The sequence below is a fragment of the Aphis gossypii genome, chromosome 3, assembly GCF_020184175.1.
Source record: "Aphis gossypii isolate Hap1 chromosome 3, ASM2018417v2, whole genome shotgun sequence".
Taxonomy (NCBI): Eukaryota; Metazoa; Arthropoda; class Insecta; order Hemiptera; family Aphididae; genus Aphis; species Aphis gossypii.
This window is the reverse complement of record NC_065532.1, coordinates 13194469-13213602: the sequence shown is the minus strand read 5'-3', so window position 1 is coordinate 13213602 and position 19134 is coordinate 13194469. Positions and strand designations below refer to the sequence as shown.

Below are 19134 nucleotides of genomic sequence, written 5' to 3'. Positions count from 1 at the left end.
TTGTGTTTAAATTTAATCTAAACGTTTTTAAGTTATTTTAAACATCATTACAAAATAATGTGATTTAAATAATTCAATAGTTAAGGATATTTTTTCATTCATTCAATTTTTACTATCTAATTTTAGTTCATATTTGCGACACTGTCTTACCACCAACATCGCTATCATTTATCACTTTTATTTTTATACTTCTATAGTCAGTATTTTAACTACTTTATTATTAGGAATTCAATAAAACCTGAACAAGCTCCAAAATCTTTGTTACGAACTGGTAACAAAATAGTTATATGGGACTAGAGTAGAAATATAGAACTTTTAATGTCAGGATAGGTGACAAAAAGTAACTGAAAAAAAAACCATTTGAAATTAATTGAAATTAAAACCTTGCTGGAACCGTTATCTCATTTATATCAAAGTACTGAAATTAAACCTTTTTTATGGTACGTTTTTAAATGCGAATGTACATGATTTAAATCTAATACTTACAGATAATAAAATAAGGAACTAGAAATGTATTTTATTTGAGAATTTTCTTTTATATCGTGATAATATTATACAAGCCAAAAACATTTATAGCATCATTGAGGTTCAAATTTCTAATAACTAAATTTTGTCATATTATTGTTTTACATTTATTTGACAAAAAGACAACTACAGTCGAGTGTAAATAATATTGTCTCACCTTGTAGAGGATACAGGTGAAAAGATACAGCGACAGGCACTGTATAGCGTTGGCAAATAGCTGGACGGAAAATAACGTGGCGAAACATTTGTTAGTTTCCCAAAAAACGGACGCATACCGCCCGCAATATATGAACAAGGCCATGGCGTAATTGAAAAACTCGACGGACATGACCCCATCAGTATCCCCAGCGTCTGAAAATAATCAGGGTTTCAATCGTTATTACATCGGACATTCGGACAAGTATAGAATAACAAAGTCTTTAAACTTAGATAAGGTTTGGCGGATTATCCCTTACCATTTTATTCCGCTAGTTTAAACTTAAAAATGCTTATTTATTGGTATAACAAAATATGATTAGTTAAACAACTGATATTTTTACATTAAAACTTTTAGTTAAGTAAACCGCTGTGGCTTAAGATTAAAAATATGGATTGTCATTAAGAAAATGAAAAAAATAACAATGAAAAATATGTCAATAATTTATTCTACAAAAATATATTTTAAATATAAAAACATCGAACATCATTGAATATATATATATTAACACTTATTATTATGTCGTTATAATATTATAGGGATTATAATTTTGCAATATACTTGATTGCAGTGTACATTTTTAAAATATAATTATATGTTTATGAATTATTAATAATTTCGAATGAGTAATATTAAACTATATAATGTATATCAAACTCAATGCACTGTGTTAGGTATCAGTAAAAACTAAAAGTTCTACATAATATCATTTATTTATTAAAATCTAATAAAATATTTTTAATATTTTTTTCTATAACTATACATTTAGAAAATATTAATTAACAGTTAGGTATGTAAAAATAAATTAAAAAACCTTTACCTTGATGGCCTTCGTTATTTTAAAAATTGGTCCGTAATAATTTTTATTTGTTTACAAAAGCTATTGACCACGAAAATCTAATTAATTTTGGATTCAGTGTTAACAATAAATAAAATAAAAACAAACATTTATTGGTAATACGAAGTAAAATATAAAATTTAAAATACGTTTTGTTTAAAATAAATATTGACCAAATTTTTGCTATAAAAGAAAGCATTAAATCTATAATAATTATCTTCTTTTAATGTTAATATTTGGTTCATATTTTATAAATTCAATCATAAATTTAAAAATAATGATTAAATACTTCACAAATAAAACTTAATTTAATATTTTAATAATATTGTATCTATTAAATGAATTAAATAACTGTAAGTTTCAACATGTTCAATTATAATTTATATATTTAATCATCTACGAAAAAAAGAATAATAATTCGATTGTAGTTTAAAAGTTTTGTACATTTTTATTTTGCAGTTTAAAAGTTTAATAATCTATCATGTATTATAAAACAGTCGCGTCGTTTTTATAACCTAAACAAAAAATAACATTTTCCATTAATAGATTTTAATAGATTTTAAGATATTCAACGAAATATACATATTTTGTTTATCCTAGCTCTTATAATAAATTGTGATAGCCACTTAGTCATCTGTTTAATTTATTTTCAATAACATTTTGAACGATGGAATTGCAAATAACATATTTTAATTTTACTTTTTTTTTTATATATAAAATCTATAATATTATATTTTATATTTGGTAAACCGTTTAAATATTTAATGTTGACAAGGAATAAATAAATTAATAAACTCTTAACTTTTGAATTTAAATTCCATATTGTATCACTGTTTTCAAATCAAATATCATAAGTGATATACAATACTTTACCATTGTTTATCAGAGTTATTTTTAAAATAATAATTTATAGAAAAAAATAGCTTATAGTTTTAAAAACACAACGTATTAATCGATGGATTAAATTATACTTACATGATCTATTTGTTGATGGCGACGGTGACTGTGGGACAAGAACCGACTGTGTTTTGGGTTCAATGTGCATATTTTTAAGCGTGATGTTTGGTGGACTGGACTGATGACCACCGAGGACCAGAAAGTCCAAGTCGGTATTCCAAATATTATCTGAGAACGCACACAACAAGCTTAGATGAGAAACGTAGTAGATTACGTCGCGTGGGTTGTTTGTGGGTCGCATCGTGCTTTACGAGGAACTATTTAGATATATACTATATATATATATATATATAGAGTATAATATATTATATTCTTCTATTGTGTATAGGAATTAGTGAAAAGGCATACCTCGTAGGGCGTCATTTAGGAACCTACTGTATATTATAATATTATATAATACACTTATATCCACCTACAGTTAATATTATAATGCTAGACCACTATCGGGTTAATATTCTGAGGGTTAACTGCACGAGGTTAAGCGAGTTATTATTATACAAACTTAGTTAGGATACAAAAAAAAATGTCATATAATATAGTTGTTGTCGTATAGTATACGCGAGCTGACAAACAGATTAAAAATAAAATTATGTACGTAGTCATTCCTGCACAAGCGAGTATAAGAATTAAAAACGACACAATACATACGCTTTACGAATATTAAAACTGAGTATATTATAAAAATTCCTGCAGAAGTCAACAATAATTAGCGAATTCCTACGTTTGTTTAAATAACATTCTACGCATTTTAGCTTTAGTAATACATACACATAGTATACTCCTCACTTATAAGTATAATATTTACTTGACGTTAAAAAATTAAATGATGAGTTTATCATATTAACTTTAAAAATATATACATTATATTTTAAATAAGGGATATATCGCTTATCATACATTGTCCACTACACAATATATTGTAAAATATATATATTACTATAATTATTATCATATATTTACTTGTAGACATGAGACCGGCCTGTATGAGCCTGGCTTCGATCATGAGCTTGACTACCAGCAGGGCGAGCGCCGTGAACGAGTGTAGTGTGGAAGAAGACGGCGGCCCGTGAGTCCAACATGATGACAGTCGTCGACGTCGGACGTCCAACAGGTTTCCCAGTTTGTCGGAGTCGTTGGCCATGTTTCCGGTTCGAAAGGCGGCTGTAAAGGCCACCAGAGGTACTAGCACGGCGGCCATACCGATGGTGGCCACGAAGCAGTGAACTTCGTACCGGGGCGGGAGTACGCTTTTCGGTGGCCATACTACCTCCAAGTATTCTGAAATTCATTTTTAAAAACCAAAATTTGAGTAAGTACTTAAAATGCCGTCGTCGTACGTGTCACGAGTTGTTTTTCACTCGTGTCAAATTCGAAAACGGCTAACAATAATAGTTTATTTGACAGCGACAAATCGACAAGTTCTAAAAAACTACCACTATACTAGCTACTGTCTTTATAGTTATAAGTTAACATATTATGACTACTCGTAGTGCATAATATTATGTAAAGTATTCAATAGATATAAAAATATAATATATGAAATATTATTATGTTTTAACTAACCTACACATTGTATTACAAATACAATTCATTTGGTACAAAAATAGTATATTATTTGGATATTGGAGTGGTTAAAAAATGAACATCTTTTGTTTGTTCTCCGATAATTTATCAAATAATCATTCATTTTATTTTCCATTCTTTTATTAACATTAAATTATTCAAGATCAAATAATAAATAAAAAAAAAAATTACTGGTTTTGTAACTCTTTTTATATCTATGCATTCGGTAATTGATATTTTATCCATAATGAAGTCGTTAAGTATGCTAATAACTCTATTGAAATCAATATTGTACTCGTAAATTTACACCCTTGAGTAGGAAACCCTTGTATATAATATATATATTATAATACTGCACTATTCGTGGAAATAATACATAATTGTACAAAGAAACAGTGAAGGTCGTAGTATTAAGTGTTCGAGACATCATAACGTCGATAACACGTATTATACAAACATTAATGATCGAATACGAAAAAAAATAATAATAAACAAACAACGAGAACTGTACTTAAGTGGTCTTAAGTTGCCAAAAATTATAACATATAAATACCATTATAGAATTGAATAACAAGAGTTGTGCTGTATTTACACAAATTGTTTGACCGGACTTTTGAAAGGATTATTTGTATTTGTGTTTCGCCAATTCGAATTTACAACGTAAGCCGTAGTACGCACGTTCAGGACTTAATAATTTGCATACCTACGCATTTTAGTGTACGCAAAATGCATATAATATTATTAGTATTATGGTAAACACAACTAGACTACGGTCGTGTCGTACAAGTAATACGTGTCATGCACCAGACCGGTCGGCGGCGCAAAACCGTTTATGATAATAATTTACTAATATGTATATATAGTATATTGTACCGTAAAGTTTTGAGTGTCTTCCAATCTACCGAAGTATTATCTCCGCAAAACTTTCGATAACTTTCCTTTTACGTTCATAAGTACGTCATCGTATTCAATTTTCCTTCGATTTTTTCCGCAACAGTTTTGTTACAAAGAGATTATAATCAATTCACACATTTACCGAGCTTTTAAATATTAGTTTACGCGAACAGAGATAAAAAGTATATGTAATATTATACAACACGTAAAATCAGAACCGTGTCGTTAAAATCGTTAAAGAATTTTGTTTCTGGTGTAAAGTTGTAGGTATGGCGCCGACGTTTATTATTCTCTTTTTGATCACGCAAACGAATTAACGAGTTAATTAGAAATAAAATATGCGTTTGAATCAAATAAATAGTATCTTTTATAATTTTTTTTAAGACAAAATAAAAATAAAACTTCGAAAATATTTTATACGATTTAGCCAAAATAAATTTTTAAATAAGATATTCTTAAGATAATTTTTGCGAGTAAAAAATCTAAAAAAAAAAATAAAACCGATGAAAAATTAAACCGGCGAATTACGTACCCGTCTAAACATTTTGAATTCACGTTTACTACGTAATAATATATATATTGTAATATGCATACCGTTTGATGTGAAAACAATATGGAATAACAGAGATTCTATGGTTAAAGTTGGACGTCGTCGTTTTTATATGTCGGTATACGACGGCGGCATGTACCCGTGTCACATCGCGACAGTATCTTTGGAATGTTATTACTGCAGTGGCGGGCACGCCTTTGTGAACGTACACTATACCGTCATTGTGTAATATACATAAACTCCGCGAACATCGAATAATTGAAACGGTTTTCGGCTGGTTCATTTTCCTAATCCGAGTGACGTGCAACGACGAAACGTTCTTAAATATTACGCTTGTTTAACGAATATGACGTTTTGCGAAATTCGTCGGAAAACACGTACCGACCGATCGTCGTAGTGTTCTCACATTATATCGTACTCTACACCGAGACGAGGTCTTTACGTTATACTCTACTCGGCTTTTCGTAATCATTTGTTACTGTCAGTTTTACTATCGGCAGTAGCACATAATCGCCCTCGACGCTATACATACCTACTACATCAGCTGACTTAATACATTCATGTTCATTATTGTTCGATTATGAACGTGGACTTGGCTATATATGTATATGTTAGGCACTAAAATGTCAAATATTTATACTTCGCGGGAGCTAACATTTGGGTTGGCTAAGTTGTACGAATAATTTTAGTAATTATGTCGGGTATGCTCATTCACGTCTTTCGAAAGATACACGCATTACAATAAGCGGTTGTTTTTGGAATTCCACGGTTTTTTTTTTAATAAATTCAATAACAAAAAATTTATAAAAATCTTAACTGTTGTTACGAATATTTTCTAAAAAAAAGTGTATCTTTGACTTGTCAGCAAACTTTCCCATTGTGTATCAAAAATTAATTTGTAATTACTAGTTAAACATTATTAGTACACTTTAAATTATCCAAATATTTTCACCGATGTAGTTTCGTCAAGTTTTCCGAACACATGTAAGTACTGTGTGTTTGTTCGCAGTATAATCAAATAAATGTAGAGCGATTTTTTCAATTATTTCCTTGGGGAGTATAATAAAAATATATTATGTTATCCGTAATCAATATAATATATAGGCAACTACATAATATAATATTATTATTATATACACAGTGTTCAAACAACGAGATATGTAGGTACTAAGATAATTGATATTTTTCATCCCGGTTGGGCTGTACAATATAAAGTAGAGTACCCGGGGGAGCTTATACATCGTTTGCTTTCTACAAATGTACAAAACAATCAAATAGAAGGTTCTTATAATAATAATAATAATAAAAACAAAATACAAAAAAAAATATTCAATCGAACACTCTGAAGTGCTGCAATTGATGTAATGTATTGTTTATTGTGTAAATTAGTGTTCACAATATTTAATATTATTATAGATTCTAAATGATTTTGAAAATTATATTATAGTTAAACAAAAATAAAAGATAAATTCTGAAACATTTTAATAGGAATAAAAAATAAAACAAAATTGTATGTTCGTATAACAGTACTATTGAATTCTTTAAATGTTGTGTTTAATCAGTGATGGTGTTAATAATCACTCAAGTTGTTGTATTATAGTTATCATAAATACGATTTAGCATAAAAGAGGTGAAACACATAAACATCATATCAATATTTATTTTCGAATAAACGCATGCTGCACAAATTAAATATAAACATTTATTAATATTAACAAAACCATATGCATTGTTATTAATTATAAAGAAAACTCATTTATTCAGAGTCAGCTCAAATATTCTATTTTTTTACGTTCACAAAACAATAAAAACAAGTATGAGTATTAAACAATAAGGAATTATACCAGTCATTGTTTTATTCTTAAATCACATTTTAACCTTCAGTGTTTATGACATAAATCTGAGTAATTTATTTATGTTTTATTCAAAATTTTATTTCGAAATAAAATGATGTAAAAAAGTTGAGTGCTTTTACAATCCATCACACCATTTGCTTTAATAATGCATGAAGATGGTTTTTAAAATTAATTTAATAATATTTTAATTGATAAATTAAATAAGAACTTAAAAACAATTGTTGTAATCCATTTTCAATCATCTTTGATTTCAATTAAAAACGAATTAACTATATAAAAAAAGCATTCATTATTATTAATTATCAACTAAATAATTATATAAAACCGAAGAATAATATTTAATTATTTTCGGTAAAATCATAGGAATGGTAGGAATATTAAACGTTATAATAATTATCGTGATGTCAAAGAGAGAAGACCCTTCCTTAAAAACAGATAAAAAATAATAAAGACGACAAAAAATACAATCAGTTTTAATGTGGTGAAATTATTTACACGCAAATTGTATAATTTCCTGATTGAAACTAAGAATTATTAACCCAATATAGAAAACATTATACAAGAGCCGAAAAGCACTTAATCAAATAAATTAAGTAAGTGTTTTATATTATTGAAATACTTAAAGTACTTGCGTGATTTATGACTTAACACCTTTAAATTTTATTCCAATGGAAATGTCAATCGTCAAGTGTAGATAATTTGAATGTCGACGGAATCGTTTGGTAATCACACAATAATAAATGTGTAAAGCTTAATTGTATGTAAAGTTATAAAAACAAAATTGTATGTTGTTGGAGTTTTATAATTTATTAATAATAACACGAACTCTATAGCCTTAGACTTAACATGATTTTGTCACCACTCTGAAAGTTTAGGTATATAAATATTTATTTTAGGGTATTCCCTTGTGATTTTGTCGAAATTGTTTCACTATTTGCTTTGTACATTTAATTTACTCGGAGCTTGTTCTTATATAATTTATTTATATTGTTTTGATTGATTTTTTTCTGATTGTAAATTAATATTTTTGTGTGCAAACTAAACTAAAATCTTCTCTGCATACTACTCGTGTTGGTGTTATTTTAGTTTATTATTCGAGTCTAAAAATTTTAAAGTTATTGAAATTTAAATTATAGTACATGGAAATGTAAAAAATAAAATTATTTAACATTTTGAAGAACTATATAATATGCAAATCATGATGAAAGTTTTTTAATTTATGGTTCGATGAATATAAATTAAAATGTTATCATAAATGTTATATTATGAACTTATGAAAACTCTTCTGACTAACCATTATACATTTTGTAATATGGTTATAAGAGTTAAGATTTTTTTCTTTTTGTTCTCTGTATAATATTGTAGTACTAAATTTACTATACAGTTTAAAGTATAATTATTCTTAACCTATGCGCTAAATAAGAACATATACTAATCTGACCAAAGATGTCATTCCAAAATTTTGTGTAGAGTGTAAATAAATTTACTATAAAAGCAAATCAAAAATTAGATAGAGACCTACCTACTTATCTAATCTCAGCTAGATTTCAAAAATTATTATTTAACAGTAAAAACAGTATTAGTTTATAGTATTTCCTTTAATAAAAATAAAAATTAGTAAGATAGGCACATAATGTAGATAAATAGGTATTATTGGTATTAATATGTTTCTAATTAAAAATGATTATGCAAAAGGAAATTCAGAAGATAATTTAAATAATGAATATTAAAATAGTTATAATGTCCAATAACTTTATACTATGTAGCAGAGAATAATTTGAATAATTAAAAAAGCAGCAATTTTATCATTTAATCTACATGAAACCAATAAAAACGTCTTTCAGTTTCAATAACAAACCTGCTATGAATATATATAATATATATGACTATAAACATTCGATGCCAGATGCGGTCATTATATTTTAAAATGTATTTATTACAAGATAGAAATCTCATCAGATATGTATACATTTTTATGAAATCATTTGTTTTTTCTTCAGTTTTTTCAGCATTTGACAAAATTTTAAGAACCATTACGTAGAAATAAGAAAATTACAAAAACAGTTAAAAAAGCTTTAAAACGTAATACCAACAACTTGTTGACATTAGAGGAACAAAAAATGCCTATAAAAGGTACTAAATATTATTAAAAATAAATAATAATAATACTTATTTTGTCTATATTTGTCTAAAACCGTTCAGAAAATGTACTTAAGTACTCATGTATTAACAATAACAAGAACGTGAAATACACTATGGAAAACGTGTATATGATATACAAAAAATTAAAATTGGCCAATTCAAAGTGTATAATGCGACAAAGATAAACAAAATAAAATTTTACAAATGTTTTTTTTTTAATGTTTTGAATGTTATCATATCTATATAGTATATATGGTTATATTTAGGATATAAACATAAAGTACATTAAAACAAGTAAATTCCTTATGATTCAGCTAAAATCATACAAGGTGAATAAATATAAATTGTTATCATTGTATACATTAAACTATTTGGGATGCGTACAGCATACTAATTTTATTTTGTAAAAGAATGATTCACCTATAATACGTTCGTAATCAACAAGAATTTACTTTTTTTATTGACATACTATGATTTTATGAATAGTCATCAGAAATTCCTTAGCGCAATCACTATTTATTTTATATATATATATATATATTTTTTTTTATTATACGTCTTGTCAGTATAAGTCGAAATGAATTTAGATGGAGTAAGTCAGTTATCATTCATTTTCAGTTCTCAAACGTAATAATGTAATTTAACTCGGTCTACAATGATCGATGATTAGAGCGCAAGACATTTACTTAATGCATACATTATAATAATATTATATGATTGTATATTCCACAATAAGACCTCCTAGATTATTTACAAGGAAATCAAATAAAATGTCATCGCTAAAATAATATTAAATATTAATGACTTTTAAATGATTGCTTTTATTGAGTTTTATTGCTTAGTAGGTATACTTTACTACTGTTACAACTACCATTTAGATAAATACTTGTAATAATATTATGTAGTATTCTTAAAATGTAAAATAAAAATGAAATAGGTAGATACTACATTTTACATTGAAACCGATAAATAAATAGTCGATTATTAATTCATGGTGGATTATTTTCCATTTTTGTAGACATGACATGCAGGTAGGTCTCAATATTTTTAATTCAGGACCTGCAGCAGTTCACGTTTGAAGTATACATTATTATAGTTAGTTTTTTTTTAAAAAAAAAAAAATATCAGTAATAATTATAGCAAAGCCCGTAAATGTAACTAAATATACAAATATGACGTTGATAGATTCCCAAGGAATAAATCAATATTCAATGTAGATAGGTAAAAATAAATAATTTTTAATGGCAATTAAACAATCTTGAACTATAACTTCAGTCCAATATTAATTAAATTATATTATATTAGTTTCTGGCGTTGTCAGATTTAAGATATCAGAACTTACTATGAAAACTACCTACTACGAATTATTAATAATATCTGTGTTTACACTGAAGCCTTTATTTTTAAATATTTTTCGCACTTTCAATAAATACGTTAATCCTTAAAAACTTTAATTATTTTTTTAATAATTATTGATCTGTTTCTTGAAAATCTAAAATATGTTAAAAAAACTACTCTTAGGTACAAACGCCGATAATAATGTTATCAACAGCTATTAAAATAGTTGTTATAAAAATGCTATCATTACGTAATCGCATAAACGGTTTCTCGTACAATAATAATTATTATAATAATAAATTATTATATTCAACTAGTGTGCATATATAAAGTAAACGACTGAAACAATTTACAGAGCAGTTTTTCTACACGTTCGTTTATAATAATAATATTATATATATATATATATATAAATATTGATATACGTGTCGAAGTCGCATTAATTTTCGTTTTTCCGTCCTACAAACGGTAGCGACGAGTCTCGTCCCTTGAAATAAATCCGGACTACACGTTATTTATAATATTATATATATACTATACTACTTATGATGTCCCATAATGCCAACGACACGTCTCGAACAGGATTTCGATCGATTCGAGTGTTCGGTGCCGGTGACGCCGTCGCACAACACGAGTATGCGATTAGGCCGGAACAGTCAATCTCAGTCGCACAGATGTTGACCGTATTATTATCGTTATATACGCGCAGCCTCCTCCATCGGGCACCGCTCCCCGATTAACGGCGTTCGGGCACAGCCCATTTAGCAATCCCGTTCGACGGCCGTTTGGACTATAGGCACTTAATCTTTTTTTCGGACGCGGCACTCGACATTCGAAAACTCGGGAATAAAACCGCCGATCGAGTATAATAATATATATTATTTTATTTTCGGTTCCCGATGCACATCCGCCGAAAAGTGCAGATTCATTGGTTTTAGCTGCATTATTTCTTTTCGCACGCGTATTTCTCTTTAGGTCCTTACTATTATTTTCGTTTTCTTTAAAACTCGTCCCCTTTCACTAGGTCATTCCCCGAAGAATCGCTCTGTAAAACCAGCAAGATACCGATATTCACCACCTGCTAAACTATAGAAGAGAATGATGATTTTTTTTTTTTTTTTAACTCAAATCACTATAATATTTTGACCACTATTAATCGTAGTTCTCAAACGTTTTATTTTTATTCTTACGAAGTTGGTACTATAGATTTAGATTTTCTATACTTATAATATATTTTATGTGCTTATACAAAAAACTATTAGAAAACTTTTAGTACTTGCATATAAATGATTTTTTTTTTTTAATCAATGGTTTTTTCGCATTTTTATAAACAATAGAAAAACTATAAAACGTCCATCATACATTTACTATAACAAATCTAAAATTAAACAGTTTTATATGTATGTGCAATACCGATTCATAACAATATTTTATTTTATTTTTTGTTGACTGTAAATTGTGATGATATAACGGTGATATAGCTTAAAATATAAGCACACATTACATATGTATTTTAGTCTCTATTCTGTATTCATTACTTTCGTACATTATAACATACGCATTTATATAAAATACAATCCCAGATTCTTTCCTCTTTTTTTCTCTCGGCGTAAAAATAATATTATATTATATGTATACATATAATACGTCTATCGCACTGCGTCTTGTTGCATTTTTCACTCGGTTCATATACAGTGCACCTTATTATACCTATATTTATATAACAGTATAATATCACACACACACACACACACATATTATACTATGTAAATAGTATATAAAATGTTGCTTGCAGTACGGGAGTATCATCATCAATCGCAATATGACTTACTACCGTCCATAACAAGATGAATAAAATAAAAACACGACGCATAGGAGATACACGCCCAAACACTGATGCGTATTATATTATGCTTAGTAAGTTATTCTTTAGCGTTCAACGGTCGGATAATATAAACAAATAGTCGTGCTATAGAACTAGTGGTTTTCCTGCAGCAATGAAATCTCAAAGGAAAACACGATAATTTGAAAAACGTTAATAAATTACGTTCTACAGTAGAGTCCCTTTTACTCTGTTTACAGACTTATTGCAACTAAACTAGGGGTTGTCTTAGTAATGTCTTAAAATTACGTTCTACCGTAGGGTTCCTTTTACTCTATATGCACACACGCTGCAGCTAAACTAGGGGTCGTCTTAATGTTATTCGTGGCCCCCAAGCATATACCGAGGGACGTAATAATATGATTGTGCTCTACAAAAAAGCACAATTGAGCTCTCTTACCTTTTACGTGCAAAAATTGTGTTGACTTTTTGACAATTTTCCAATATAGTTTAAAAATATTAATGCACGGTAAAATAAACATTCGTAATTTTTCCAATACATATAAAATAAAGACACAATTTTCAAAACCGATATCCTATAGGTATAAGCTAGCTATAATATAATAACCGAGTATTTAACATAAAGTACGTATGTTGATGTATGAGGTTTTTATTTATTAAAATTTTTAAACTGAGTACTATAAGTGCACTGAATTTCTAACGTCACCAAGTTTGACATTGCGAGAATTTTTGACATTGACGTCGTGGCATTATACTTATAATAAAACCGAATGTAAAAAATCTTACCCGATAGTCTCCGAGTGGCTAGCAAAACGGAATAGACATTAAGCGCGGTAGCGAGTAGACCGTACCACACGGACCACAGGCTGTTGAGCTGACAGAAATGTCCTTTGCCGCCTGCGTAGTTGCCGTTTTCAGCCATCACGTCTGACTCGCCAACATCTCCCGCGAGCGTTTTTGAACCTATAGAAATGAACAAAAAAAAAGCAATCGATTTAGACGTATTATAACATGTCATAATATCATAATATCATTTAAAATATATTAAACAGACGATAGTAAATCATTAAATATTATTATGAAAATAAAGTCTGCGGTGACTTTTAGATAGGGTATAGGCGCGGTTTATTGCATATAAAATCCTACCGACACGATTTCGTTAGATTTTAAAAATTACGATTTTCTTTTCATATCTCTGCAATTACTACATTTATCATTTATACATAATATATCATCACGTTAAGCTGTCGAAATACCTATAATATAGTTTGGAACTTGGACATTAATCATTCTCCTCCGTGAGAATTAAATACGACTTTTGACCCCCCCCCCCACCTTGTACTAAATAAATAGATGCACAGCAATGTAATGGTATATTTATTCTTCATTTTATATGATATATACAGTGTATACATAATAAAAGACAAATATTTAAGCTATTAAATATGTTTATGACTCCTCATATTGATAGTATATAATTGAAAATATAAAATCCTTATATAAGACAAAATATTATTAATGTATTTTATAAAATATGTACGTCTGTATTTTTTTATCAATATCAATTATATTTCTCAGAAGTAACCGAACGATGAGTTTATTTTTGACATTTTTCGTCGGATTTTGATAGCGTAAGTTCATCGCGCTGGACAACAATTTAAAGTAATTATTATTATAATATTATAACTACTATAACACTGCAGCTGCACTACCGTAATAGTATTATATATTATTATTATATATGACATTAAACACGTCGTCGTTGCCGCCGCACACGTATATTTACAATTTAAATATATCAACGTTATCCCGCTGGGATACACACGGTAGTATGATTTATACCCATATTATTCGTATCAGAGTATCGCCGTCGTACACGCGCCTGCAGTGTACCTAATAATAATAATAATAATATTAATATAACGTACACTGGTCCGTGAAATCAACTGTCGATTATACGCACACGGCTCGCCACCGTGTTTTAATGGAAACCTCTATAGTTTTGCTTCTCATCGTCTAATTGTCATTATTTCGATATATTTTTTTTTCTATCACCGAAAGCACACAATATAATAATAATGCGTCGCGTGTGTCCGATGAGCGTCGTTCAATTACAGGGTGATTGCACTCGGCTAGTGCACGTTACAATGCACCTGACACACCCGACGCGACAGTTTCGTGTTTCCAATACGAAATATTCTAATTCATAATGCATTACTCGATACCTCGTATACAGGGTGATTCGCCGAGCGTGACCAACCCCATTTCTACTTAAACGATGAGTTTAGTCAAATTCTGATTATTAGAATTGTTGGTGAATATACGTAACGATCACATTTTCGGTAATTTATGTATTGTTTATACCATTAAAGGTGCTTTTAGCGTCTTATGCCGCTAATAACTTTTTTTTTTAAATTCATTCACTTTTTTATTTGTTTGCTTACATTGGTTTACGTTTTTAAAAATACTTTGCGCTAACAAAAAAAAAAAAATAATTATAATAAAATATATTAGAGTTGCCCACTTTTATTATATGGGATTTAAAACAGATCGTATTTCTGCTTTTTCTGCATTGTGCAAAATGTTATATATTTTTATATTTTTGTCAGTAGTAGGACGTATCATGTATACTTCGTGTATATTATAAGTGTGAATACTTTCTTCTTATTATTATTTATTATTGTTACAGTCGTTGTTGTTATTGTAGGTACCGGTAATACGAACCCGAATGTCAAGTTACAATTTAATTTTGATATCGTGCAATAGATATCAACAAGACGATACGGGATGCTTACAGGCTTTATAATTATTTTAATATTTGATCCACTTATACATTTCGCATTATATAACAAAGTTATACCTAGTAGTTTTTTGATAGGAAATTACAGGTCATTGATTTTCTAAAAAAATTTCCTAGACATTTGAGCAATCATATGGTAAGTAATGTAGTGTACATAATTGATACCAGTTTTTGAAACTATATTCGTTAATTTATGTATTTGATATTTTAGAATGAGAGCTTTGTTACTAACTGAATCGTTTTGTTTGGATTTTTTATAATTTTTTAAGTTTGACTTTTAATAGTACATCTAAATTGGTTTTAGTGGGATTTTATAAAAGAACCAAAGGATTTAATTTTGTCTGAAGTGAAAGTTTAGGAACATATTTAAGGATACAATTACGAGAATTTAGTTTAAGTGGTTTGGTGTTTTGGGTATGGTGCGGACCCAGCGAAATTTTTATTGATGTGGACACTGTAATATTTTCTGATTGGTAAAGTCGAAACTAATATTTTGTTAAATATTACTCGAGTATACATACATCGTGTTTACTAGTAATGTGACTAAATTTACTTCCATTAATATTTACTTTCCAGTTTTCACACCAGTTTTTAATACAAGAAAGATGAAAATATGTTTAGATATATTACAGTGTCACGGTGATTAGATTTCCGTGAACTGAGATGATTGGTTTATCGTCGTCGGATTCAATGACAAAAATATAAGGAGAAGTGTGTTGATCTTCTATATAAAAAAAAAAAAAAAAAACATTGAATAGAAGAGGAACTATTTTTTCACCTATATAAGTACACCTTCGGCTTATATTATAAAAATAGCCGAGAGACAGGAAGGTTAACAGCAAGTGAATTGACGATTATTGACGTAAGATTTAAAAAGTAAGAAAAAACAAAAACTTAGATAATTTTATTTAAAAAAAAAAAACGCCTGTGCGAGGATAAAAAAAGTTGTGATGCAGTATTGTTTTTGTAAAAATACTGAAGAGTAAAAAATATCCACGTATAACCTAATAATCTTGTGTTTGAAGTATATTGTATTATGAATAAGAATAATATAAAATATATGATTATTATGTGCAATAAATCAGAAAAAGATGGAATATATTATATCGATGACAAAATTGTATTTGAACAGTATTTTCCTAAAATTCAACCGATTGTCATAATGTAGTATACTATTAACACACTATAGGTACAGTGCTACAAACTTATAATATTACCTACATGTAAGTACCTATTATACATATTTGACACGAAATTTCTTTACAAATACGGAATTTACGAGTGTTTAAGTAACGGTGCATAATATCATATCGAAGGATACGACGTCGTAAGCTTTATTCTACGAAAATTATTATGGTTTATTTATTTTTTCTATCATCGTTCGTTATATTTTTATTATAACCGACCGAATACTCCGTAGACACGAATTTTTCAATGATATTATAATATTATACACTACGCCATCTTATACCTAAAGGTATTATTATTTGAAATACTAAAATACATTTAATTGGTTAATTTTACATATTTAATATATATATGCGGTTTAACAGTATCTCGAGGGCAAAATATATAACACAAATTCGTTGAATAGTAATTATATGCAATTATCCTATTAGCCCGTTTGCACTACTTAAACCTACCTACCGATATATATATATATATATATATATATGTATATATATATACATCTAAATTCTATAGTAATATGTACATAAGATAAATTCACCAACCAGGTTGTGTTATAATATTATGTTATTTGTAAATATTATCTATTGTTTAAGCAAAATCTATCGCTGTGAGAATTATGAAAATATCACGTGTGGCTTAAATTAGTTATAAGTTATATTCATATCATAAGCGGTATAAAGTACCATTTTTATTGAGTTCAACAGAACAAAAATCGGTAGTATATTATTTTTTTTTATATATCTTTATTTATATATTATATATATGGACTTTCATTGTGTTTTTTTTTTTCATCGCATTTGGTATAGAAAAATAAAAAGCTATATTTTTGTATCGTTGTAATAATGGATATATGTGTATGTGTGAAGTTTGAAATCGTATTTTTTTTTTTTAAGAACTGTTAAAGTACTAATCAATGATTTATTTCTTGAATAATATCGAATACTTAAAATGGAAATTATTAAATTAAAAAAGTCATTTATGTATTATGAATTTTAAATGACGAGCAAATTTGATGAAAAAAATTTACATTGATTATTATTTTAATATTTAAATTTTAAGTCTTGAAATGTTCGTGTTACTAAAATTTAAAACCGTTATTATTCATTAAATCGATTAATATAATATTATTTTCATAAATTTAAAAATAATAACACTCCATATAATATTTAGTTGTAAAAACGTATTTATAACACTCGTTATATTGTGATAAAATACATATTATTATGTATTATTCTATTCGTTTATGCATCATAATATGGTTATTATAAATATTATTAAAATATATTTTATAGATCCTATGTATATTACGTATATTACGTCAATAAAATTAAAACTCGTTACTAAAATTTTTACATGCATAGTCAAAGTGTAATACACTGCAGGTAACTACTCGAGCTTTGTACACGACAAATAATATAATAATAGCTAATTAAAGTATCGTAAATTGTATTTTAACAATTAACCGTTTCAGTTCGCCGCGGGTTACGTGGCCCGTTTGTTTCTATCCAACAAGATCCCGGAATGTTTACTTAATACAAAGTTTATAATAATTTGGAGGTCATTTTGAAAACCGGCACAAACATAAGTCTGCTCGAGGATAATACCCCGTAAATCCGTTTGGATACGTCGGTGATGCCATCGTAGCTATATAATAATATTATTACTATTTAGTTATCATTCGAAGCTCAAAAAATAATTAAGTAATCAAAATATAAATTTTAAACAAGTCGTCAAATACTGTTGACACGAAGAAAAATAATACTCTTGACATAAATAATTTTAAATATATACGCGCAGTACGCTGTAATAGTATTCTGATGTTGAATAAAACATTATACGCCATGTGAAATTTCAGATAGTCGTCTATCGTTTTAATTTAAAAAAAAAACTTATAAACTATACGCGATCGCCTACCATGTATAATTATTATGTAATATGTTTTTCAGTCATTGAGGTATCAATATTATGCTTTCTGAAATAATCGCATTATAATTTTTTTTTTAAAGCTACATTATATATTAATTTGTCGACTGTTGTGGCTGCCGCCAGTCTATTAGTTGCAACAAAAATAAATAGTAGTTTTTTTACGCGCAATGATTTCTATGTTTATAGATTACGAGTGAATATATTTTGGTACTACGTTGTAATATTTTTCAATAAACACTCTTATCCGAATAGAAATGATGATCAAGCTATTGTGCTTTATATAAATAAAATTCCAACATTAAGTCCGTAGGGCGTAGTAGACATTACTATAAATTTTTATGTACTTATTTTTCAATTGTCCAAATGGTTTCGATAAGAGTAAGGTAAAATGAAAAAAAAAGTGTCACCCGTGTTGTTTTAAACATTTCCCGATATAAATCGTTTGTTGAATTTGATAACACACCACTATACTTTATATATTGTTACCAAAATGAGAACAACAGGACTTGTCTCGT

General features: G+C 28.0%; 1 protein-coding gene across 2 annotated transcripts in view; it reads right to left on the bottom strand.

The window, feature by feature from the left end:
• Nucleotides 1-19134, bottom strand: part of LOC114126849 (protein tincar) — a 68990-nt gene that overhangs the window by 12741 nt on the left and 37115 nt on the right. For both annotated transcript variants that reach the window (XM_050202812.1, XM_027990885.2), the window contains 4 exons: nucleotides 13489-13665; nucleotides 3477-3794; nucleotides 2535-2684; nucleotides 683-876 (listed from right to left, as the gene is read on the bottom strand). In XM_050202812.1, coding sequence (XP_050058769.1) covers nucleotides 683-876; nucleotides 2535-2684; nucleotides 3477-3794; nucleotides 13489-13624 — 798 coding nt within the window. In that variant the 5' untranslated portion in view covers nucleotides 13625-13665. The remainder of the gene's footprint in view (nucleotides 1-682; nucleotides 877-2534; nucleotides 2685-3476; nucleotides 3795-13488; nucleotides 13666-19134) is intronic.